The 27,908-nt window shown below is 37.1% G+C and overlaps 1 protein-coding gene across 2 annotated transcripts in view; it reads left to right on the forward strand.

The window, feature by feature from the left end:
• Nucleotides 1–27,908, forward strand: part of cdkal1 (CDK5 regulatory subunit associated protein 1-like 1) — a 281,503-nt gene that overhangs the window by 91,158 nt on the left and 162,437 nt on the right. For both annotated transcript variants that reach the window (XM_047361870.1, XM_047361871.1), the window contains exon 8: nt 20,645–20,748. In XM_047361870.1, the coding sequence (XP_047217826.1) occupies nt 20,645–20,748 (104 nt within the window). The remainder of the gene's footprint in view (nt 1–20,644; nt 20,749–27,908) is intronic.

Below are 27,908 nucleotides of genomic sequence, written 5' to 3' on the forward strand. Positions count from 1 at the left end.
GCAAATGAACTTTAATAGACAGCAAGCAAATTCATGACCTTTTTTAAGTCCATTTTTTGCTCCTATATTTAGAGCACAGGGAAATGCTGGCACAGTTCCAGTTATTTTCACATCTGGAATATGGTGCATTACCTCTTACAATTTTTGTTGCTGCGTATGTCAGAGGCATGTTGATTTTCCTATACTTAACCATGAAAGAATTAATTTGTCAATCCAAAATGATTTCATCATTAACATAGATATTCTATATATATTTTTTTTCTGAATATGTAAACAAATAGAGAGACCTTCGTGTTTTTACGTTGTATATGAACAAACACGGACACATTTTTATGGGTTATTTTCACTTTGCTTACAGAAACGTGCTTGTTTCTGTAATCTATGTGGTCTATACTCAGTGGCCTAGTTAAAAAAGGTTATAGCAGACCAATTCCTCTGTGTGGGAGTTTTACTGATGGCAATCCATCAGTTGCCTGTCTTGAAGGTGACTTGTTGTGACCGTTTACAGCAAGGAAGTAAAGATCTTGCAGACACATTACTTTTGTTCCTTTAAGAAAAGAAACAATTTATTTTTTAAATATGCTTTTTATCACAATGATAGATGTTTCGAGGTTTTTTTTACACGGTTTTAGTGAAATAAGTATTCGTTTGTTTTATCCTTATCAAGAAGCCATAGACTACAATTGTTTTCTGTCTGTGTAAAGGTATTATAATTTCTACTACTGTCCTTGAACCCTCTTAGCTTATTACAGCAGCGTTCTTGGCCATTTAACAGAGGGACCAACCAGCAAAGAGAACTGTGGTCTTTTCTTTAGGTCACGACCCATTATTTATGACACCTATATAATTAGAATTGGTGTTTTATGATTACTTTGGTCGTTACCATAATGCTGGAGATGCTTCACTTTGTAGCAATAAATCTCATGAATTTACATCTTTATGCTTGTTATTGGGGGACCTTTGTGTGCTTAAATATTTATTACCAGTCATTATAAGGAAAAGATTAAACTCCCACATTATATGTTGTAAGTGTAACATATTATAAAACATGATCATTTTTTTATGAATCTGCGCTTTTGAACCTTTTTGGGAACTAATCCAGTGTTTAAATGAGTGTCAAATACTTGTTTTTGTGCATTTCTAGTGTGTGATGCAAGCATTGCTTTAAACAAGCCAGTTTTATTCAGTCAGCTGTTTATGCATAAATATGACCATGAGCATTGCAGGGTTTTTTGATTAGATGGATACATCCGCTATTGGCAACTTAGTGTCTAAGTATATTGCCATCTGCTGTTGTTAGTTGACTTTGCCAGCTTGGGAAATTTTAACATATTACCCATTTTTAGTGCAACATTTCTCATGTGGGGATCTGTGTTAATGTAAGACAGCTGCTCAGGTCAAGAAGAAAAAGAGAGGCAATTTTCTTTAGAAATGCGTATTAGATTAGTAGTCTGCAGTGATTGCCATTTTTCATATATTTCATTCTTTTTATTTTTAAACCTTAGAGCTGCCAGCAACATTTATTAGAACATCATTTTTGTTTTTGGAAAAAAGAATTGAGCACTTAAGGCTTCTATGAACATTTGATTGTCTAAGTTTTCAATAAATAAATACGGAGTTCGAAGAATTTCCTCGATAATTTTTTGCCTTTGGTCTTTGTTTTAAGTTATTTTTATGCTGGCACATTGTGGCATTTGCTTAAGGTTTTCACTTTGTTTGAGGTAAGGATTCATTGTTGACTTGTTTTTCAGTCAGTATAAGGGATGTGTTCAGAGCCAAACAAGCCTCTTTCAAGTGTTAAGATTCCTTTTTCATTAGATATTCAGTTGTCACCAATATATAAAACATCCACTGCATACCCAAACTGTTCTGCTCTGGGTTCATGGAACATTTTCTTTTCCTTTTCCATTTAAATGTTTTCTTTAACAAAAATATATTTTTATACCTTTTATTTCAATATTGTCAAGTTCTCTTGGCTCCTAACCATGGAGCCCAATTTTGCTTCTGTTTTTCCCATAGAGATCTCATACTATCTCAGCACACTTAGTTTAAATGTCTTTTTAACATCACAAACCTGATTTAAAGGCTTAAAAGGCATTTTAAAATATGGAAGTTAGATTGTTTAACATAGGGAGGTCGGTGTGAATTATTATTATTATTGGTTTTATTTTTGATATTGTATAGTAGTTGTTGTAGCATAAATATAAATAGATGTATATCATCTTTTTTTATTTATTTCTAGAGCTACACATTCTAATCTTAAGAGTGTAAGGAGGGAGCTTGCATACGTAAATCTTTTCGATAACTGAATGAGAGTCATCCCTTGGTTGTTCAGTAACTTTGCACCTTTTATTTAGCAATATTTTAACTTTATGTAACAAACAATAATGCTGTCAAACTTTAAAAGTTTTGTTTACTTTCTTTTCCTACAGAAATTGTGTTGTCGATGATTATGGTGTGTCTTGTATGTTGTAGTGTGTGTGCAGATGTCAGTTTCTTGTCAGGCTACCTCCAGCAGGGGCTCTGTGTCTACTCCAGATGACCTTAGTGGTGGTGTTTTTTTTTTTTTCAAAAGAGTCAGACTGGCTGCAAACAAAACTTCTTCTTTTTACTCTTTGCACTGGAATAGATTTAGTGCAACTTTGGATCTACACACATGCTTGACGGGATAAATGAACTGTTGACCAAATCTCCCCAAAATAGGCCTTTAAGTATTGAAAATGCAAGCTTAACGAAGCCTTTTGTTCAGATTTCTAAGTAAGCGGTGTCCCTAAACTGATGTGGTCTTCATCTCAGGAAATTAGAAAGACAAGAGACAATGTGTCTTTATGTGCTTTTTCTTGTTGGACAATCTGTTTTCATTGCATTTGTCTGAGATAGTGGTGACATCATTGGTAACATTTGTCCTTTGCCAAAACAGAAATTTTTGTGTGTCAAGTGGTATTCACACATGCACATCTACATTTAGAGTTTTTATCCAAACTCCTCCTGCATCACAGGGAACAGTTGGAACCATTAATTTGTTGTGCATGTGGCCTTTGATGTCTTTGATTTGTTGCTAATTTGTCTTTTTGTATGAGCATGTGGTATCACTTAAGCACTTTCTCGCTCATGTTGTCCTGCTAAATGTTAAACTGATGTTTTCCTTTGAATTGGAGTTTATCCTCATGATGTTTTCAAGTCCTTTGAAAATCTTGAATCTCATATAATTCATATGACATAGAAGCTGAAGATGTTGGGATTCAATTAAACGATAGTGTTTTAGACTTTGAAACAGATATTTCCTCATCCACATGTATGGCTAGGGATTTTGGAAGATTTCCTCTCTTCCGTAATAAAGTAACTAGTTTAACAAAATAAGAAAAAAATGCTAGTTAAACACACCTTTTAAGCTGCTTAGTAGGCTTAAAAGGCTAATTGATGCCAAACGGGCCTGGTCTGGGTTTTCTGCCCATCTTGTTAGGACAGGGATCTTTATTCTGGAGTTTTCAAGTCTATTGGCTACGATAGAAAAATGTTTAACATAAAAAATCCCATCTGTGCATCTGGGTATAAAATACAAATCCATGACCACAAATGTACTGACTTCTTTCGTTTTTTTCTGTCATCGACTGTACTAATGCACATGAAACCAGGAAAGAATGACCTCCAGTTAATCCTTTGAGTTTTTAATTACTTTTATGTTGCTGGGTCCAGTGATTAGAAAATGTTCAGTATAAATATACACAATTAACTTCTTAAATCAGACTCATCAAAGTATTCAGTTTGTCTCTCAAATGTGAGCAGATTTTATATAAAGTACAGCCCCATGGGTTCAGCTGTGTACTGACTGAATTAGTTAGTTGACAACATTTTTAAATCAAGGTTAAAAGAAACCACCGGAGACCCAAAAATAATTTTTTGTTACACTTCTAAAACCTTCAAATACTTTTTAACTGTAGACTATGATTATCTGAAGATTAATTTTCTTGTGTAAAACCCCCACCTCCTTTCAAATTACTCTGCACACAGTCGTGTTATGACAACCTTCTTTATTATCGTCGCCACTTTATTAGTGCAGATCCTCACAACACCTTAGTATAGCATCTCACCCGGGAGCACCCATGAAAATTTAATTTTGCGTTCAAATTGATCCGCAATATTAGTTTCATTAAGTTGCATATTAATTTCATTTGCACCTTTTAAATCCAAATTAGATTGCCTTTTTTTTTAACCAAGGTCATATTAGCGCCCATCAGAAAACACAGTCAGCTTAGTCCAGCTAGGCCTCCAATAGCTTCTGCCTTTGTAATAAAGGAACATCATCAGGCTTCTCTTGGGCTATTAGCTTACTTTTTAGAGAATCTCTTTACTTGATTCATACATTAACAAAAGCTTGAGTGCAAGGTTCAGTCCATAAGAGTCATGTCAAATATATTTTAGAGTTTGGCATTTCTGGTAGTAATTATTGCTTAAATAATAATAATAAATATATGCACTGCTGAAAAAACTGAAGGAACACGTTGAAAACACACCAGATCTTAAATGTGAAAAAAAAAAAAAAAGTCATGCTGGATATCCGTACTGAAATATATGTTCGGAACAAAATAATGCCACATTGTTTGATGAAAATGAAAATGATCAACCCACTGAGGACATTATCCGAAGTCAGAGAAATTTAAACTGAAAAACCAATGCAGCATGCTGCTCCAATTTGCTGAAATGTCGTTGCAGCATCTCACAATGGTACTCAGTAGTTTGTATTGCCCCAAAATGCTTGTATGCATGCCTGACAACGTCAGGGCATGCATCTTATGAGATGATGGATGGTGTCCTGGGGTATCTCCTCCCAGATCCTGACCAGGACAACACTGAGCTCCTGGACAGTTTGAGGTGCAACCTGGTGGCGTCAGATGGACCTAAACATGATGTTCCAGAGATGTTCCATTGGATTTAGGTCGTGGGGGTGTTGAGGGCAGTCAATGGTATCAGTTCCTCCATCCTCCAGGAACTGCCTGCAGACTCATGAGGCTGAGTATTATCATGCACCAGGAGGAACCCAGGACACACTGCACCAGCAAAGGGTCTAACAGTGGGACTATGGATTTCATCCCGATACCTAATGGCAGTCGGGGTCCATTGTGTATCCTGTACAGGTCAGTGCGTCCCTCCATGGATATGCCTCCCCAGAACAACATTGACCCACCACCAAACCGATCATGCTTAGCAATGTTGAAGGCAGCATAACGTTCACCGTAGCTTCTCCAGTTCCTTTCACGTCTGTCACATGAGCTCAGAGTGAACCTGTTCTCATCTGTGAAAAAAACAGGGCACCAGTGCCGAACCTGCCAAATCTGGTGCTCCCCAGCAAATGCTAGTTGATCTCCATGTTACCGGGCAGTAAGCACAGGACCTACTGGAGGCCCTCAGGCCAACCTTATTGAAGTCTGTTTCTAATGGTTTGGTCAGAGACATTCATTCCACTTGCCCGTTGGAGGTTCATTTTTAGGCCTGTGCCAGTACTCATCCTATTCTCCTTGCACATAAGAGCAGATACTGGTTCATCTAATGGGTTAAGGACTTCTGACGGTCCTGTCCAGCTTTCCAAGAGTAATTGCATGTCCCCTGAAATCTCCTCCATGCTTTTGAGACTCTGCAGGGAGACTCGGCAAACATTCTGGCAATGGTACATATTGATTTGCTGGTGGAGTTGGACTGCCTGTGCCATCTCTGTATGCTCCAGGTATCGCCTCATGCTACCAGTAGTGACACTGATGCTGGTCAAATGCAAAACTATTGAAAAGCATTGGAAAAAAAATGAGAAGGGGAAAAATGTCTCCAACTGGAAAACCATTCCTGTTTTTGTTTTTGACTCATTGTTGTCCCTTAAGTGCACCAGCTGACACTGATTAACAACCCCCTCTATTAATTAACTGACCAGATCAATATTCTAGAGGTTTAACTGACTTGATGTTATTCTCTAATTAAAAATGTTCCTTTAAATTTTTTGTGTATTTGCTTGCATCTTAAGGATTCACAAATTTCCTAACAGTGACTTTTCACATTACAACTCATAGTGCTCAAGATAGTTGCTTTGGTTTTCTAAAACAGTGGAAGTCCACGAATGTCTGATGGGATGTGATTGGTTCAGTTATAGGACTCTGGTTATTCAAGAAGTTTATAGCTCAGCCATCATCTACTGCATTTATCCTGTGAATAGCCGTCTACTCTTGAAGATTGGCTACATTTACTAAGAAAGAGGGGGAAAAAACCAAGGTGAAGTCGATGCTTGATTGAGCCGATGTGCAACTAAAGACATGCAAGCATGATGGCTGCTCATACTAAGCCTGATTCTGCAGGCTTCTTCTTGTCAGAATGGCTTCTCTTCGGTGTCTCCACATTCTTGCTCAGGATCAGCAATTGCTGCAAAGTTAAATGAGTTGATGCTTTAAATATTAAACTGAATCTGACTGTAATCAGTTCTAATTGGGCTGAATCTGGCTTCATGTAATTGGATCTGAATTTGACAATATGCCAATTATCTGTGTGGACGTAATACAAAGTACGAGAACTTTTAGTGATTTTTTTCTTTGGTAATTATTAGTGTCCATTTTTTCTAAAATGGTTGACGGCTCTATTAAATATTGTTCATTCATTGATGGTTATTAAACCTCAGAATAACAGTTTTTTGTCTAGTACCAAATCAGAATCACAGTCAGCTTTCTTGGCCAGGATTGTGGGCACAAACAAGGACTTTGACTTTGGTTTCACACGCTCACAGCGTACAGAAAAGGATGGGATGCAACACTGCAGTGATAAAACAGCTCTTTAGACCTCATTGTTGTTTTGATGAATATCGCTCACATGATGCTGAAACCTAACAGCTGCTACTCAACCACAGCTTTCCTCTGGAAAAACAAAGACAGAGACCTGCTTTGTAGGAGGACTAAAGGCTCTTACAGAGTCGGGTATGCTGTGTGTGTGCTGTGTGCGTTGCGGACTCCTCATGAACTGTATGTGGACGTTTTAGATTTCATAGTCGAATGTACCATTTTCCTACATTTCTTGTGACAAATTCCTACATTTCCCACACTTTTTGCCATGGCCTCATTGGGCAAGGATGAAGAGCTAATTTGCCTTGTAGCGTTAGAACCACTAACGAAATGAAGGTGGCATATAGGGCCCAGACACTGCCAGCTTTCGTCTAGGGTATCACTCTGTTAAATGTTCAACATCAAACATAAAACAGTTCGATGTGAAGACTTCCTCCCGCTGAGCAGTTTATTGTGCGATGCCAAGTACACAAATGCGGTCGTAAAAATTTTGATTTGTGTGGACGACCGCTTTGAGTCCACATTGAGTATGCCCAGATGTATGTGGAGTTTAGTACTCTGTGGGAGCTATAGGAGTCCCTATAGCTAACCCTGAGACCTTATAGTTGTTTGGTTCGGAATTGTATAATATTTTCCTCTGATGTGTCCAGACCTGTTTGTCCATTTTATGATATTGCTCATGATAGCAGAGCAATAAGAGGTTTAAATAGGAGCTGTCTCACTCCAAAGCATGGTGTATTTCACATTCTGCGTGTGGATTTAATGTTTGAATGTTCACCAAAGTCGAAAACATCTAACAATGTATTTATACTGTATTTCCTGGGTCACAAATTTGCTACATTAGGATTGAGTTGCATAAAACGTTTCTATTTACCCTGATGTGTACCATCTATTTTCTCCCCAAAAAAGGCAATCATCACCTAGGTGAGCTTAGAAACATTTTTGCAAACTTCTTTTTTCCGTGCAACCCTTTCTTTTACACAACTTCTAAATGTGTTACAGGTCATTACATTTCATTAGCTGTCTTGTCCTCGTTCTGCATTTACTTGCTTTTGTGGCTGTCAGTATCTCGTTCATTTGCATTGGGTCATGCTAAACACAGGTGGTAATGATTCTCTACTCTCATCCTAAGCCAAAAACCATCTTCATCAAGTGTATCCTCTGGGCAGACAGGAAGACCGGATGATTCAGAGTAACAGAGACTGACAGTAGAATCCTGGTTTGAGAATTTCTCCTTAACTCAACAAGTAAGGAATTACTGGCAGGCTGGAAGTGATGATCTGGCATCTCATAGATTAAACTAAGTAGCTTTAAGGGCAAATTACTGCTGATTGCTACAGTGCTGTTAGGACCAGTGTAAAAATTGCATCTATTATTTGTGATCCTGCATGTAGCAAATGCTTCAAACCTGTTTTTAGTTGCATCTTCTCAATGAGTTTTACTGTTTTTTTCTCTGTTTTGTTTTCTTTGTTTTTATCTTTGTTATGATAAAAAATAGTAGATAGTGTACATTAAAGTGTACATTAAAAGACTTATTAGGGGAAAATAAAACAGGTTAATCTAGCTTAATATAAGCTTTAGCTCACCATATAAAATACATTGTCTTTACTTATTCAATAAAAAAAGTACTGTAGGTGGAATGTTAAGTACCATTTGACTTCATAAATAGAAATTAAATGTGTTTGGTAATTTAATTAGTAGATCACCAGATCGTCAGCAAGTGGTTTGAAGCATTAAGGTGTGTGATAAATGCATTTTAAGGACAAAAGCTATTAACACTTATGTTTTAGTGGCACTTGAGGGTGTTATAAGGCAATTTACAAAAAAATAGAAGAAATACTATCCATTGGTAAAAAAGATTAACTGTTGTAAAACATTTCAAATGGTTGTCAGTAATCACAGATGTGAAGATTTTTGCAAGGTTACCCTAAGGTCAGTATGTGCTAAACTTAGTAAGGATGCAAAACCTAAAAGGTACATCTCACAGTTTAAAGATATCAAAGTCTTAAAGGTCTTCTCCTAGCTATTTCTTTTCACCACAAACAGGAAAACTAACACAAACCTAGTTTGCTCGATTTTTTTGTTTTGTTGGAAATATGCCAAATGAGTGTTCTGCAGTTTTCATTGTAACATAAAAGAATAAGGAGATTGTACACGAACCGATCAATATCTGTCACATCTCCTGATTGCTGCAAATGTGACACAAATCCATGTCACACAGATTCATATGCTATTAACATACTGACAGGTGTCAATGATCATATTAATCTTTAAATGACCAGTAAGTAGAAGGGAATGAAGAAGCAAGTTGGCATTGATTCACAGTAGCAGGAAAAATACATAGCGCTGTGCTCTGAACAGCTGTGTTGCCAACCAAATTTGTTTACAATCGCTTCATTCAGTCCTATTATAATAAACGACAAAGGAAAGTAATTATTCTCAGCCTATTTCTGCTAAATCTGTAGCCATACAGGACATAGTCTAGAAGGATGCTGTAAATACTACCACTGCCCTGGGTCTCAGCTACAGTTTATTTGTTTACATTAGCCCGCGTCGGCAAAACCATGGATTAAAACAATGATGAAGACTCTATACATAGACACCAAAGAAAAGATCTTCTAAACATTGGCAAAACGCCTCATACACGCCTCAACATCCTCTTTAATGCTCCCAGTCTGTCTACAAAAAAAATCCTTTGCAGTACCCTGACTGTAGTTCTCTTTATTTCTATCTTTTTAGCAGGAAGCCATTCTGCTGCCATGTGTAAAACTGGGCCTTCTTCCTCCCACTACGCTGCACCCCTGGGGACGGCCTTAGGCAAGTTTGGGGGTACCTAAGTTTATATGTTAATATTAACCTGGACATTAACTTAACCATTTCTTTATCTTAGCTGAGGTTGTTCAGACGACTGCCTAATGTAGGAACGGTACTACTGCCTGCTGATAACAAATCGATCCTCCAAAAAAAAAAAAAAAAACATCTGAGATATTCATTTAGGTCAATCCTGAACTATTATGTGGTCAAATAATATGAGGATTGTCTCGGTCGAGACAAGCAAAATAATCATCTACATGGTGACTGAAAAATAATAAAAATTAAAGAATAAGAGATTTTGTGGCAAATGCAGCCCTCCACCTGATTTGAAATGAAGAAAGCTTTTCAGATGTGAATTAACATATTTGTCCCATTCCTATGCTCTCATCAGGAAAAGCAACACAGGAAAGAAAAGCTGGACAGAATTCCTTCACACCAATATGGATTTTATAACCTTTTGAGAAAAAGGGAATTTATTATTTCCAGCAATATAAAACTTAAGCTTGAAAAAGTTCATGCTGAATTTCTTAACATGACATGTAGATGTCCTTCAAATTCCATTTGGATTATGATTTGAAATGTTTGACAAATACAAATTTCTACATCTCATTAATACAGACAAACACTGAAGGATTTAATTTCACCAGGGTTGCTTTATTCCAGAAGAAGGTACATTTATACCTTTTGCCTAAACATAATGGATAACCTTGCAGCCCAAACAACATTTTATCTCTTTTTTCTTTGCTCCTTCTATTCAGTTAAAGATGAGGTTTTTTTCACTATGTTTTCCCTCTTGCTCTAGCGTTGCCATATTTATCTACTTAACGGAAACATAATTCTGGCCATTAAGCCGTGTTGAATATTGCTTGATTTCTTTGTGAGGTTTTCCGGGTTGGAAGCTTAATTCAAGCTAAATAGAATTCATCTCTTTTTTTTGTGCTGTTTTCTGCTTGTTTCAGGTCTGTGGTTTGCTTACTGTAAACCATTTTAGCAGACTTGTGGCTTATTTCTAATAGACCTTTATCCCTGCCAAATGTTTAGTTTATGTAGTTGCCAGCAGTCACTGTATCAAATTGCACATATGCACTTACAGACACTATAAACAAAACCAGCTGAGACAGAACAAAATGGATCTGTGTGGTTGTATGTTGGAATGTATTGTGTTAGCAGTGAGGCCCAAACTGTGTTAGTTCCTTGTTTTTTTTTTTTTTTTTTGCGGTTTGCATTTTGGTGCCCTGGTTTCTTCATGTACCATCCAGGCTAACACAGTGGAAAAGTAGATAATATCATCCCCAGTGCTAAGATTTATGCAGATTCTTTTCTCGAAGTGTTTAGCCTTCTGAAAATCGCAACTGCATCAACTGAAAAAAAGAAAAAAAGATGTGTTAAATGTTTAATCATTCAGCTGCTGCCACTTAGTTTGCTAGATTACCAAGTATGCTCGCATTTTGAGAAACACGGTTTATGCGGGTCAAAATGTCAGGAATGTTGTGAAACATCCAATTGTCATGGGTGGAGCAGGAAACATTGTTGCTGCAGAGGATGCTCCCTGCTCAGGTGTTGCAGCATCGAGGATGTTCTGTTATGGAGTGCTAATTCAGTTCTGCAGTACACGCACTGCACCGTGTTTTCTTTTCTCTTATGTTTAAAGTGATCCCTCACTTTAGACACTTTCAGTCATTTTCTCTGCGCTCCTCTTTGAAATTGATGATATTTCTATTAATAGTTCAAATAGAACAATCAAAGGCAGCTCTAAACATATGGATTTTTAATCTTGGTTTAAAGGAACTAAGGGATTCAGCATTTTTGCAGTTTTCTAGAAGTTTGTTCCAGATCATGTTTGGTTCTGGTTCTGGGGATGCAGAGTAGACTAGAACCAGAAGACCTGAGTGATCTAGAAGCTTGATATAATGAAAACAAATCCTTAATATATTTTGGTGCCAATCCATTCAGTGATTCATAAACTAGTAGCAGTATTTTAAAGTATATTCTCTAAGATGGAAGGAGTCAGAGTAGGGACTTTAGAACTGGGCTGATGTGATCTACTTTCTTAGTTTAATGAGGACGCGGGCAGCAGCGTTGCGCATCATTCAACGCAGTGCACTGAATAGTTAAACAGAATTTAACTCAATTACCAAAATTCCTTGAGGCAAATTATCTGCCTCGAGGAATTTCAGTAATCGAGTTACTCGAATTATTTGAAGAATCCTTTCAGCCGTATTCAACTGTATAGGACATTTGGACCGGGCTGCAAACAGTACATGTGTAATGCTGACAGATCCTACTGCGAGGTTTCCTGCTACTCGTCCAGTTTGACTGTGCACACCGATTTGCACGAAGCATTTTTAAATTGACTACTTTTAATTATGTTTGATGCACAATTTTATATTTGTACTCTTTTCAAATTTTGATCTATGTCATATTTTTATATTTTTAATTCTAGTTTTATGTTTGTGTCTTTTTGTTTGTGTAATTATGGAGCCGAGTCTGCTCATAAGATTTGAACTGAATTCAGTTGATCTTAGTGTATCTTCTACAGCTTCATGCTAGAGTTTATATTGTATTAGCCACTACTGAGGTATCACATGCTGTTCACTTCACATGTTCCTTTTTTCCCCCCATGTCTTATAAGCTATTTATAAGCAGCACTGGACTTCCTCACCGATTTGTTTTCAATAAGTGCTGGTCACTGTCAAATCTTTTTTCCTCCAAGAAGCAGAAATGAAAAGTCTTTTGTCAAGCAGTAACAAAAACAAAAGTAGAACAGAATGTTCTGATCTGCTTCAGAAAAGCAGAATTACAGCAGAGTGAGGAGTGTTTACAAAAGGTTTTCTGATCACGTACATACGTGTGCAGGATTGTTGTAACGGATGGATGGCCACAGTACACACAATCTAGTTTGATTTTACACTGTTCAGCACATACAAAGACGCTTCACCACAAAGAAATTCCTTTTTTTTTTTTTGTCTTGACACACATTATTGTATCCTTACTCAGTGCTTTCTTTCTCTCTCATGCACCCACTTACACACAAACTTCTTCAAGTCATGTACCGTCCTGTTTATCAAACCAATGTATGGGTAGTTTTCAGCTCCAGTGGTCTGAACATTTTATTCCATTTCACTCTTCCCCATTGACTAACACACAAACACTCAAATATCTGTCCGAGACTTTGACACACACATGCACACACATTGTTCTTTTGGTGTTCTCTCCACATGCATTCAGCAGGAAAGACACTGATCTCCCCAGTATATCCAAAAGATTGATGTGTCTCCTTGGGCAAAATGAGATTTTCTGCCATTACAAGGTAATACAGTGCACAACCCCTGAGAAACTGAATAAGTCCTACTGTGTCACAGTAAAATGGAGTTTGTACATACAGGTCCTTCTCAAAATATTAGCATATTGTGATAAAGTTCATTATTTTCCATAATGTAATGATGAAAATTTAACATTCATATATTTTAGATTCATTGCACACTAACTGAAATATTTCAGGTCTTTTATTGTCTTAATATGGATGATTTTGGCATACAGCTCATGAAAACCCAAAATTCCTATCTCACAAAATTAGCATATCATTAAAAGGGTCTCTAAACGAGCTATGAACCTAATCATCTGAATCAACGAGTTAACTCTAAACATCTGCAAAAGATTCCTGAGGCCTTTAAAACTCCCAGCCTGGTTCATCACTCAAAACCCCAATCATGGGTAAGACTGCCGACCTGACTGCTGTCCAGAAGGCCACTATTGACACCCTCAAGCAAGAGGGTAAGACACAGAAAGAAATTTCTGAACAAATAGGCTGTTCCCAGAGTGCTGTATCAAGGCACCTCAGTGGGAAGTCTGTGGGAAGGAAAAAGAGTGGCAGAAAACGCTGTTTAGAGTTAACTCGTTGATTCAGATGATTAGGTTCATAGCTCGTTTAGAGACCCTTTCAATGATATGCTAATTTTGTGAGATAGGAATTTTGGGTTTTCATGAGCTGTATGTCAAAATCATCCATATTAAGACAATAAAAGACCCTACCAGTGTTGTGCAAGAACTATAGCATTTATCAAATCTCAAATCACATGTAAGCATTTTTTTAAAAATCAGTTCAGATTCCCCATGAACAGAGTACATATGGGAAGCAGCTGCAACTGCACCAGAAAATCTTGAGTTTTGCAAAGTAGCCATGTTCATATGGATGAATAAGAATTTGGCTCTCAAAGTGAGAGCTTAGATGATGACTCAAGATTAGATAACTCTATGCATCCTGATAAGGATCAATAAAAGGATTTAACAAACTTAGATGTTGACACATCGTTACATTTACAACTACTGAGTATAGGAATTACAACTTCCACTTGGATTTTTTTTTAAACAAATGCAAATCTGTTATATTACTGGATGTAACTGTTTAAATATCTGTCCAATGCTTACACCAACAGAAGGGCAAAATACAGCTGGAAGATTATAATTTAAAACTGCGGTGAATAGGCAACCAGCAGGAATTCTGCCTTTTATTATCAGTTCAGCATGCCTAAACATTAATAACCAATAAATTTTTAACTGGTTATACCCAGAAACATTGCCCAAAAAATAAATCTAATATAATAATAGCACACATCCTGTGCCTTTTTAAAAAGGCTTCAGTGCGACTAAAGGAAGCAAACTTATTTTAAGCTTGTCTTTGAGAATTGTTTCATGTCAGAATATTAAATACTGAGGCTAATGCATAGAAGCATCAGAGAAGCAAGTGTAACATTGGTGGGATTTATCAGTCAGCTAAGTTGCAAAGTGCTCATTGTTGCAGTTGGGTTCATCAGCTGTTCAAGCTGTGGCGTGTCTGTAAGCTCAGATCTTATCTCTATGCAAGACTTGTACTGACTGTTAGTAAGCCTGAAGGTTAAGTAATAAACATCTTACTGTTCTCTTCCAACAATGGCCTGGTTGATTCTGTACAAACATAGTTAAAAGGTCTGCCTACAGACAAAACCGTCAGTCTTAAAAACTGTTTCTTTGTAGACATGGAGTTGTGGTTTCACACACAAATCCACATGACCTTGCAGGCATTCCAAAGCTACATTTTTTTTGTTTTAGTCAAAACAACAAAGAAGTGGCTGTAGAAGTTGCTAAAACCTGAAGCCTGCACACAGCACATTTTTTTAAAACTGAGTTCTTTCAGCATCTAATACCAGAAACATGAGACTCTAACTAAAATGAACTGGGCAGATAGAGCAGCTGAGTTTGAACATGGTGTGAAATGAGCCCCAGCTACATTTCATACACGCACACGCATGGTGGAGGACAAAAAAAAAATTTCTTGACAAGTGTGATGTTACTGACAAAACTTGATTTATTTACAATTAAGCCCAGAATTATTTATATCCCTGACAGATTTAGATTTAAAGTATTCTTATAATTTTAGCATGTTTTTTCTGAATTGAAGTAATATTAACATTTGGAAGTAGCCTAAATCCTGTCTTAAATCTTATAGAGAAGTTGTGGATGGCGCTAAAGATTAGGTTGATGAAAAGAAGGTCTTCCAACTTCAAAGACTTGTAGCTCATTAGGATAAATTGTCAAATTACAAATGGTCAGCCATGACTAGGGTTTGATTGCTGTAATGCCAATTCTATTGACTTCTGTTGATTGTTTTTTAAAAAACAAAGGTTTCAATGATTTAAAATGTAAAATATGTGTTTTTTTATTGATAATACTTTTGCATTGTTTTATTATCGTTTGGGAGATGCTAGTTTTATTTCCAATCAGTAACAAACGTCTTGGTTGAATGAAAGTATTTTAAAATCTACATCTACCAGGGGTATGAGTAATTTTGGGCTGAATAGTATGTGTCAATACCTCTTACCAAGAAAGGTCACACGCACCATCTGTCTTTTGGGTCTTTTTATGTATACTTGATGATATAAAGTAATCTACAGTATGGAACTAGTCAAACGTGTCTTCAAAAAGATTAACCAGCAGGAATTCACTTATTTCTTTTTAGTGTGATCCAGGGTCATGATCTCTCAAATTGTGATAAGAGTTAAGTGGACCCAATGAAAATTAAACCACTACGGAAATATGGCGTTATATTAGATTTGTAGAAAAATACAAGAAAATTACATTAAATACTAAATGCCATCTTAGCATTTATTGAATATATATGATTTATATAGATGGTAAAAAAACAAACATATTAAACATTGACAAACCAACATGTTAGCACTGACATTTTTACCTGTCCTTTGAGATCCATCATAAACCCTAGAGCTTATTCTGTACTGTGTGTACAGTTAAAAACAACAGGTTACTTAAATGAATTTGCTGTGCTGACATCTTGTACTTTTTTTTTTGCACAACAAAAAAACGTCAAACCATGATTCTAAAAATGTGACTGTAATTAAAGAATCTGGCTTTTAAACACTGACATCATTTAGCTCCAGGTTTATTCTAAGTATTTCAGTCTTTTGCCACCTTGTGGAGGCACAAAGTGGCAAATTAGTGAAATACCAAAGAGCCATTGAAAGATCATAATGTACATCTTTGAGCAAAATGAATCTTATAAAGATTTTCTATCACCTAGTATTCCATATCCACAGAAGATGAGCAGGTCTCTCAATACACTGTTGATACAGCTGACTACTCTTACAAAATATTGTTTTGCTTGAAAGTTGAGCCAAGATAGCTTAGCTCTGTAGGAAGCTCTAAACATTGACAGATTGCTTTAATCCTAAATCCCCATTATGGCTTAATATAGATAAATATACAGAATATCAGGGTACTTGGTGTGCTTGCAGAGAGCTCATATAATTCGTAGTAGGTTAAAATTACTAATCACCTTCGTATTAGCTCTTCTCTCCATTGTGCTGGCATTCTTTGTTTTTTGACTCCATATTATTCAGGCTCCTCCACTTTGACTTTGAGATGACACTAACAATAAATGTACAGGATTTATGCATTGTTCAGACATATAATGGAAGTTTTAAGAAGTTATTTGGTCAAATACCCACTTCATCCGTCTCCAAATCCCATCAATAACCAAAGTGAATAATCTGTCTTTACAATTTGCAAAGAGCCCACACTCCCCCCGTACAGTCTAAGCTTTGTTTTCTTAATTGCATTTTGAAGCTGGCACAATGCAAACCCCCATAAACACATACATGCTCTTATTTGAATACACCAATGGCCCGATTTGTGTATGCATAATGCAGTTTCCTAATTAATGTGTAGATACAAAGTGCTTATAAGTTGTAAACCTTTTTCTTGCTCCACTCACTTCCAGTGCATCTCTTTTAAAAATTTTGCATAAGTGAGCTTCTGCAAAGGCAACTATACTCTCGTGTATGAGCGAATGTGTCAAGGGAGGTTTGCAAATAGTGCACATAGAGAAATCTCCAGACTTTCCTTTCTTTGTTGTACTTTGAAGGCTACAGTAACACAATAGTCTTTGTCTAAAAATTACCTACATAAAGTACTCAGATACACGAGGGAGGTAGCCTTTTTCATTCTAACAGATTAATAAATTACACTGATGTCAGGTGCAGGAGCCACCTCTGTGGTTTAATTAACAGGAACGAAGCAGAAGGGTTAGGACAGGTACAAAGTGGGAAAGGGATGGTAGCTAATAGGAGGATGGTCACAGAATATTTAGTTCGAAGTGTTCTTGACAAATAAAATCTTTTGAAAACCTGTAAAACCCTAATTTAGAAAGATACAGTCATAGACAAGTTCAGAAGTCACTGTCGCTGCTACTAATGCTGTGACAGAGCTGTCAGTGTTGTGAATATATGCATGCAGCTGATTAGCATACGTTCTCCCTTTATCACTGTCGGCACTATCAGGGGCAGTTAGTGCTTTTTTAACTAACTCCAAATGTTTATTTATTGTCAGTTTGATGTCAGACAGAAACATCATGATGAGTGACCCTTTAGGGTATTCAGTAAACGTTATATATATCGTCAATGGGGAGAGGGAAGTCTGGGTTGAAACTGCTGCCCTCGCGACCCTGTCCCGGATGAAGCGGAAGACAAAGAGTACGAGAATGGCTACTAAATTTCTGTACAAAACATAGCCAACAGCTATCTTGTATTTTTTTAGCCATAAAAGATTTGTTGAAGCACAGAGCCCTCTGCTAGTACACTATCCACCGACAGTAGGCCTCTGTAAGAGACATACTCTGTTTTAAACTTGAAGCAATCTGCTAAATCATTAAAATACATCAGTTGCTTATATATGGTGTATTAGATTTCTCTGTACAAGTTGCTACTCAAATGTGGAACATTTTTTTTTGTCTGTAAGCTTAAGAATCAATAGTAGAATTAACCAGAATAGGACCTGAAGTGACACAGGACCAGGCCTTTTGGATCGGTAACCTCAGCCTGATATTTATTCCAAGAATGATGTCAGTTCCAGGTCGGATACTGATATTGGCCCCATATCTAGAGCATCTTAGGTGGCAGTTTGACTGTTGGATGTCATCTTCTCGATGTTTGTTTGGTATATCAGAGGAATACCTGTTTGTTTGATGCCTTCGATTAATTTGTACTATCCTTGCAATTTCATGCTTCTTCTAAATTGGAGAAGTCATTTAAAATTACCTTAATTGCAAGCTGCTATTCTGCAGCCCAGCTTCAATACACGACAAGCTTGCGTCAGAGAGGTTGATGCTGATTCACTCACTCAGTAAGTCTTACAGTGTTGACTAGTTTTTGTAGCTTGTTCAAGCTTATGGAGAAGTCAGATCTGCTAATGTGTTGTTGTGATACTGGCCAAATGTTTAGCAGCAGTGTGCTCACACATCCATATGAACAAACGTGCGCATAATTAATGCAAATACACACACTGACATCCAAGCCACTGACTGTCTCTTGAGATTAATGTTGGTGTGATCCACTCAGCTGGGCCTGATCACATTAGAATGGATGGACCCTCCGGTGTTGTGTGTGTGCTTGTGCACAGGACCCCATCTGTCTGTGTTTTCTCCACAGCTAGGTTTTGTGACCTAGCTACCGTCTTCATTCCCCTCAGCTAGACTCAGCAATACACTTAAAAGGAGACTGATGGACGGACGGCCATGCTATGTTATCTTCTTCTGTGTTTGTTACATTAATAATGTTGCTATCAGTGTGGTTCTAAAATACAATGTTGTAGATGGACACCTGCAGCATATATCTTTTATTCATAAATATAGAATAAGGGAGTGGATGATAATATTGTTTTTGGTTATGTAATCACCTTCAGGAATGTTAGATCACTTTTGGACCAACATTATTGCTTAGAGTGTTAGATATGAATCTACTTTGTGGTTAGGAGCTGTGGACTCTGGTAAAACTTGGTATTCAGTAGGAATTTGTTATGGCATTAAACTAAGAAGTAGTAGTAAAATAACATTTTCTACAAATATTTCATTTCCTATTCCTCCTGAGTCATTTTAAAGCATTTAGTTGTAATGGTGTAAGGAAAATTAGTTAATCCCCACTAGTTATGCGATTAAATTTTTGTCTGAAATGCCAGAATATACAGGTTTTTTATTTTAGTGCAATGGTTTAGGATAGATGAACCGATGACTTAGCCAGAGTTTGTAACTGGCCAATTTTCCTTTGATATACTCTAATGGGTTGATCAAATACTGCAAAAACAAAAAGATATTTTTCATAAGATGAAAAACTTACACCATTTCATGTCTATAAACACACCGACCAACAGCTTGTACTTTGATCTAATCCACTTCTTCTGACCCATCTGCTTTAATGCAAAAATTGGATTGCTGAATTTAAACTACTACCTATATCTGCAGCACTTTTTGTGTGTGTGTGTTTGTTTTAGTCTTCAGGAAAAAAAACTGTTAAAATTGAAATTGACTGATCAGACTTCAAGGAATACTGGAAATTGGTATCCGCAAGGAAAGCCTGATTGTTGCATTAATTAGGATGTTTTTATTGAAGCGGTGAGGCAGATCCAACAAAAAATTGTTAGGATGTAGTGTTAAGCTACAAGTGAAGCTGTTATGTGTTGTAAAAGCTTCCATTAATGGTGTTGTGTTAACTGACACACATGTGTAATTTATTAATAGCTTGAGTTTGTTCTACTGGGAATTCTTAAGAAAACCAGAGTTTCTATGTTGTTTTGCTTATGAGATATGAGTCAACACTCTCCAAAGCGTTTTTAACAACAAGCCAGAAATAGTATCAGAAATTAAATGTCATCTATATTTAACAATAAGCAGTTGCAAAAAATGACCTATTTTTGATCCTGGTGTGACAAATTAGAGGTCAGAAATAATTGCAAATGCTGTTTATATTGATAGAGGCCATTCTGCTGCTTTTCAGCTGTGATCTACACACAGAAAAATCCCCTTAATCTGAAACAAAGAGACCTCCCCCCTCCCAGACTTCTCACCCTGCCATGCTTCTGCAGCTTGGTTTGAGACAGCACTTCTTTTTTTTTTTCAGTTTTCTTCCTCCTGCTTTATTCTCCAACTCCCGTCTTTTCATGGTCAATTTAAATGAAGCTTCTCTATTTTTGTAACACAAAGCAATGCATTGTGTCAAGACCTTTCACTGCTTCCCTCGGTCTAAGAGACAGCGGTCTATGTTTTTTTGGAATTAGCTTTGTGAGAGTTTTGGAGGAAAAGGATAGTTTTGACTTTTCTTGTATAGTAAACCTGATCTATTGAATCAAAATCTGTTGTTTTAATTTAGAGTTTTGTTTCTTCAGTTAACTTGTTTATTACAGTTTCCATTTGTTTTCATGAACATTTGCAGTTAATTGTTTTGTTTTAAACTATTTGTATTCAGAAGATGAATCATCATTGTTTTATATTGCTTCACTTTATTTTTTGCTTAGGTTTTATACTGTCTGTATGTTAAATGATTGTTTTTTAATGTCAGGCACTTTAAAACCTTGCTTTTAAAAGCGAGCTGTATGAATATATTTGTTATACTTAAGTTGAAGCAAATAAATTTAAGCACCAAGCAGTAGTAGTGATGAGTCCACTTTCTATTTTCTGTCTGTCCATGTTGGTCCAGGTGTCTGAATGCATGTACCTACTGCAAGACGAAACATGCTCGTGGAGACTTGGCCAGCTATCCCATAGAGGAACTTGTGGAAAGAGCCAGGCAGTCTTTCCAGGGTGAGTATCCTAATATTCCTGTACACATACAACCATCATGTTACCCATAATGCTACTGTTTATAATAGGCAATTTAAAAATCATTTAAAAGAGATGGCAATAAGAAAACCTGCAGAAAATACACAAACCATAATTATTGACATAACATGTTGTAGACATGTACATGTCATGGGTATCTATGTTCGTGCATAAAGTATAGTGGGGTAGTTTAATTTCTAATTCAGTATGTACCCATGAGTGTTGCTCTTGGTTTGCTGTGCAGTTGCAGCATATTTGCATGTTTGTGTGTCTTATTGAGAGGCTCTCGATCTTAGTAACACATGTTGATGTTTTTGTTCTTGGGGAGAGGCTCCTGCCACTTGGCCCTAGTTTTATGCCAGAGGAACAGCTGTTGTGCCCTGGCATCTGTTTCTTAAGAGCACACTACCAGGATCCCAAACTGCACAGCAGGCTACTCTTCCTTCAGCGCCCCAGGCGGGTAAAACAAGGGCAAGTTTACACACTGATAGCCCAGGAGCCAAGCTATTTTACCCAGGAGTAGTGGTGTCATCAGTTTTAGGAAATGCAGTAATTTTGTGGCATATATTCTTGAAGTGCTAGTATGAAATTCCTTAGCTTCATTTGAGAGGATTGAAACAATAGTGGCAATAATATTGGTGGGAATGTTACACGTTTTTAGAATGTTAGTGCCATTAAACACAAGGTCTAAGTAGGTTCATAACCATTAACAGATGTGCAATAAGCTATGGTCACCTCTATCAGCATGTTGAAGTTGTATTCTGTGCAGAAATTTAAAATGCTGGTAGACCTTAAAATGTAACCTTAGCCAAAAAAAAGCTTAATCAGAGAGAACAAAGTTTCAATTTTTATGGGCACTTTTGAAATAAAGAGAAGTAAAATTGTTCTCTACTTTTACAAACACATACATATTCTGCTGTTTTTTTGACTAAAATACAGAAATGACTTGGACTAAAAAAATATCCATAACTCAAAAGCTCTTTGTTAAAAAGTGCAGAAAAAATATATTTTTAACCTTGGTGTTACATGTAGAAACAAGATTTTTTCAATAAGCTCTCAATAGAAGATTAATTAGGTATAATTTATATAATGAGTAACTGTGTTGCTGGTAAGCACCATGAAGCTATTTAGACATTCTGCTGAAAACAACCAAGCAACAATGTAACCGTTGACATTGTATGCAAAGCTTTTTACCAGTGGTCATTCTTGATCTACGCTGCTAGTCAAAGTTTGGACACACCTTTTATTCAATGGCTTTTCCTTATTTTTATTCCTTTCTATATTGTAGAAACACAGTGAAGACATCAAAACTATGAAGTAAAAGTAAACAGAATTATGTAGCAAACATAAGATTGTGAAGTACCTCAAAGCATATATTTTTCAAAATAGTCCCTCTTTGCTTTGATTACTGCTTAGCATACTCTTAGCATTCTTTCGATGAGCTTTATGACGTAATCACCTGAAATGGTTTCTAACAGTTCCCAGAAGTGTTTGGTATGCACCATGTTCTTATGGGACATTTTCAGGATTCTGCTGTGTCAGTGCAGCAACATTTGTACGAGCAAGGACTTTTTAAAATAGTGCAACTTTTGTTTTGAAGAGGCTCTTACAATATATAGGGGCAATGGAAAGCTAAAAAGAAGATGCCCTTGTCAAGGACAGTTCTTAGTAAATCTCCCCCAGAACCCTTCAAAACAGCTGCATCCATGAGACTGCCACAGGGTGGGCAGTCAAGGGCAAACACACCAGCTGCCCAGACCTTGATGTGTGTTTTTTAGACATAAGTGATGCATTTAAGAAAAAAAACAACATAAAAAAACAGTTTGTTGAGAAAGGTTTGACAAGACCAACATTTTGATATTTTGGGAAGATCGTTTGTCATTTTTTCTGATTCATATCAGGTGCATGGGTAATGCTTCTTTTGGAGGAACACCTACCAATGCCAAGTGAAACTAAATCAATGCCCCAATAAAAATGGTAGTTCATAACTGTTACATAAAAATTTAACATTAACTAACCAACTCTTAGTTAATGTTAACGTTAATGCTGACTGATGCAAATGCAATACCAGTCCTAGCAGATCCAATTTTCTTCCAATGCACTTTAAAGCAAATAAAGTCATGTTTTTAAGTTGACAATTTTATGTAACATTGATCAAAATAAAAAAGAGCCACAGGGTACTCGATAGAGGTAGTTTTTAATCCAACAGAAAGTGGATACAAAGTCATACCAATTTATTAATCGAAGATTATTATCCTTACCGTTGTCTCAGTTAAAAAGTAAACTAGCATAAAAACAAAGTCTATTAAAGACCATGTTATTTGTTAAACCTAGTTTTAGGTTTCAGAACCCTTAGGAATGCAGAAGGCTGTCATTTTCACTCTGTCATTGGTGCTGTAACAGAGACATATAAGTGCAACACAAAAAACAAACCTCACACTTAGAGGTGAAATATTAATAATCAGAATCAAAGCAGTTGAGCTACACAGTTGAGTCATAACCACACTCACTAAAAGTCATCCTGAGTAAATATGCAGCACTGTAGTTTACAATACTCATTCATGTGGTAGTTAGCTCTGGCATTAGCAACAGTAAGCACACATAACAGCAATCTGACTAAAACATAAAATCTTTCTACAGTAAACCCCCGAAACATTACAACTTACTTGTTACTGACACACATCTAAGGAAAACAGACATAAATGCAGGTAAAGTTTGACATAAATGTAGGTTCTACTACCACACTTCCCCACAAGGTGTCAACAACATCAATAAATTGAGATGTTGACATGATGACATCATTGCCCTAAACTACGGGTCCGGTTTTGTTTTTATCTAATATATATTTTACCTTAGTTGCGTTCAATTCCCCTGAAAGGACAGCATAATTATTTTTATATATATATATATATACAGGGGTTGGACAATGACACTGAAACACCTGGTTTTAGACCACATTAATTTATTAGTATGGTGTAGGGCTTCCTTTTGCTTCCAATACAGCGTCAATTCATCTTGGGAATGACATATACAAGTCCTGCACAGTGGTCAGAGGGATTTTAAGACATTCTTCTTGCAGGATAGTGGCCAGGTCACTACGTGATACTGGTGGAGGAAAACGTTTCCTGACTCGCTCCTCCAAAACACCCCAAAGTGGCTCAATAATATTTAGATCTGGTGACTGTGCAGGCCATGGGAGATGTTCAACTTCACTTTCATGTTCATCAAACCAATCTTTCACCAGTCTTGCTGTGTGTATTGGTGCATTGTCATCCTGATACACGGCACCACCTTCAGGATACAATGTTTGAACCATTGGATGCACATGGTCCATGGTCAAGAATGGTTCGGTAGTCCTTGGCAGTGACGCGCCCATCTAGCACACGTATTGGGCCAAGGGAATGCCATGATACGGCAGCCCAAACCATCACTGATCCACCCCCATGCTTCACTCTGGGCATGCAACAGTCTGGGTGGTTCGCTTCTTTGGGGCTTCTCCACACCGTAACTCTCCCGGATGTGGGGAAAACAGTAAAGGTGGACTCATCAGAGAACAATACATGTTTCACATTGTCCACAGCCCAAGATTTGCGCTCCTTGCACCATTGAAACCGACGTTTGGCATTGGCATGAGTGACCAAAGGTTTGGCTATCGCAGCCCGGCCGTGTATATTGACCCTGTGGAGTTCCCGACGAACAGTTCTGGTGGAAACAGGAGAGTTGAGGTGCACATTTAATTCTGCCATGATTTGGGCAGCCGTGGTTTTATGTTTTTTGGATACAATCCGGGTTAGCACCCGAACATCCCTTTCAGACAGCTTCCTCTTGCATCCACAGTTAATCCTGTTGGATGTGGTTTGTCCTTCTTGGTGGTATGCTGACATTACCCTGGATACCGTGGCTCTTGATACATCACAAAGACTTGCTGTCTTGGTCACAGATGCGCCAGCAAGACGTGCACCAACAATTTGTCCTCTTTTGAACTCTGGTATGTCACCCATAATGTTGTGTGCATTTCAATATTTTGAGCAAAACTATGCTCTTACCCTGCAATCAATGAAGACTGGCTACCAGGCTGGTCCAATTTAGCCATGAAACCTCCCACACTAAAATGACAGGTGTTTCAGTTTCATTGTCCAACCCCTGTATATGTGTATGTATATATGTGTGTGTGTGTGTGTGTTTATACCCATACTGCCCCCACAGGATGGGTTTATTAAAGACTCCGGAATGTGGGAGTGGAAAACACTAAATGGCTTGCCTGCAGTTATGAAGCCAACCCAACTGAACACTTGTGGGATCAGTTTGGACCTGATGTTTGTGCAAGAATCTCCAACACAACCACACTGGCTGACTTGCAGAACATGCTGGTTGAAGAGTGGTTTGCCATGCCACAGCAGTGTGTGACCTGCATGAGGCTGTGAAAAGCTACTTTTGTATGGTGCTCACACGCACTACTGAGTCACCTGTTTTTTTAAAGAAATACATAGTGAATAGCCTATATGTCTTATTTATTTTAACTTGAATAATTCAATCCAATAAACAACACCAAACAAGAGTTAATAGCTGAATAAGCTGTTTGATGTTGGCAGAGAAGATCTGATAAGTTTTTTGGAGCCACAACCCACATACTGAACTCTGCTGCTCAACCCACAAATGCATTTTCCTTACAAATGTGGCAAAATTTAAAGGGAAATAAACAGGCTTTCCAGAAAACGTTTTATTGCCCAAAAGCATTGATGTAACAAAGAATCATATTCTTACACATGCATCCTCACGCCTAGCAGTACATACTCAGTGGCATTATTGATGAGCAGGTTTGATTCTTTTTATTTAGAAATAGTTAGCCATTTGACCATCTGATGTATATATATTCTGTCACATATAATTTCTGTTTTCTTAAACAGATGAAATCATAAGTCACCTTTCTGCATGAAATGTTTTTGTTAGATTTTAAATTACATTATGGTGGTGTAGCAATTCCCCTATTCTCTCTGTCTCACTCTATTAACCACCTTTTTCTTATCTCAAATAAATTGAGTCTTACAAATGGACTCTGCAATTTGATTTACTATTTGATCTATTCTGAATAAAAATACGCTGAAAGTATGAATTGCTAATTTTGATTGGCCAACCTGCCAGCTTTAGAGGTATTTGATTGGTTTATCTCAGAGAACTTTGAAAGGATTTATGGGATTTATTCAAATGCGATTTGAGGTAAATAGCTTTCATTCCGTCTGGAAAAGGAAGGGAGAGTGTGAGTGCGCGGCTTTTAAAGCAATCTGAATTATTCAAATGTATGAATGTATAATTTTTAACATCAGAGAGGTTTGTTAAGGTATGCAGGTAATGGAGGCTGTGAATGTCATTGCAAATGACAAGCTGGTGGGTGTGTATGACTGTTTGGGAGAGGAGTGGAGAGGTTTATATATGGAGTTATGTGTGACACATGGTGAGAAATAAAGAGTGGGTTGTCCTGTGTGTCAGGTGGAAAGGGTGCATCTTAAGGTGCATATTTGTTTCAAAAAAAGAATGTGCAAAACCTGGTGTTTGGTGTTCTTCTAGAAGCGGGTGTAACCTCCTTAAGTTCTCGTATAAATGATAGAAATCCTCTTAGTTCCCTCAGGTTTTCTTACTAATTATAGTTCTAGTTCACTGACTTTAAAAGTAGTTCTTCATTTGTCTACTTGTACCTTTCACATTTTACACTTTTACCTACTCATTGGTCTATTTGTCCCTTCTTTGATATTGGTCATGGTGACTAAAGAACGTGAGACCTCTCATTTATCCTTGTGTATGGTGTTCTGCTGTCGCTGTCAAGGAGAAGGTTGTAGCCCATCCCAGCGGACAAAAGCCTGGACAGGTTGGCTTTAGGGGGTGGGTGATTATGGCCTCAAAATTATTTCACAGTCTTTCAGCAACAATTTGCACTAATTATAATGATATACCAAAAAGATGGAGGATTCTAATAAATCATATAAAAGAAATATTAAAAAATGTGGAAGCAATAGCAACATTTAATGCAACAAATTATTGGTATTTATGTTGCAATAGCAGAGGCATGTTTATATTAACCGAATCCTAAGTATAAGGATAACATAGTCAAGCTAAAAAGAAAGTACTCCCCCTTTAAATTCTAGGGTTTTTTATATTTAGTATTAATGGTTTTGGGGTGTTTTTTCACAAGATTTTTTGCATGTGTATAGGGATATAAAATAAGAAATAATGAGGGCGTCCTCATGGTAAATGATTATTAGCCGAATTAATCTGGATGTAAGCGAACCCGTCAGTTTTAGGTGTCCATCATGCGTGAGATAAGTGAAGGGTCTGCATAGCATAGTGTTATGGGATGTTTCTATGAGGTCTATGGGGCTACCATATTTGCAGTTGCAGTTATATTGATTCTGTAGCTATGTCCCACTAGAGTGGTAGACATATTTTGTTCGAGCTGTGACGCTCATGCAGTAAAGTTTTTTTGGTCATGTCCAAAATCAATCCATGGTAAACTGGCCTATGTGGTGATAAAACTGTATGCTAGAGTGCAAAATGTGTAAGGTGATGCTGTACAGTCATTCTCCAATAGTATGATATCTTTCTATGCAAAAAGCCACAATGCAAGCAGACCTTTTAAAATCTATTTAATTTCCCTAAAATGGCAGATTTTCATGTCATTCAAAGTTTTATTGTTATCATTCTTATTATTGACTTTTATTTAACCAGGACAACACCCATTGAGATTGACATCTCTTTTCCAAAGGTGATTTACCTGCAAAGGGACTGGGCCACAAAACTGTCACTTTTTGCTGTTTTCTGGTCATAGTTCAGAGTTTACTGTGCCTTTTTAATTTGTTGGATATGTTTATATTGAATTTGTTGCCTCAGCATAATTGATTGCTGCAGTCATTTGTTTACCTTTAGACTGCACACACACCAGTATCGATCTCCTCTTTAAGTCTGTTCACCTCTTTCTGATCCCTCGTTTTACTCCTCTGTATTTTTTGTCGTCAAATGATGAAACACATTTGTGCTTGTTTTATGGGATACTATGCTTCGTTAGCTATCTATTCTCTTGTATAGAACCAGTCTCACATCAGTAAAGTAGCATACAGAGGCTAACTACCTGCTCTTACCCTCACTGGCTC

The sequence above is a fragment of the Girardinichthys multiradiatus genome, chromosome 3, assembly GCF_021462225.1.
Source record: "Girardinichthys multiradiatus isolate DD_20200921_A chromosome 3, DD_fGirMul_XY1, whole genome shotgun sequence".
Classification (NCBI taxonomy): Eukaryota; Metazoa; Chordata; class Actinopteri; order Cyprinodontiformes; family Goodeidae; genus Girardinichthys; species Girardinichthys multiradiatus.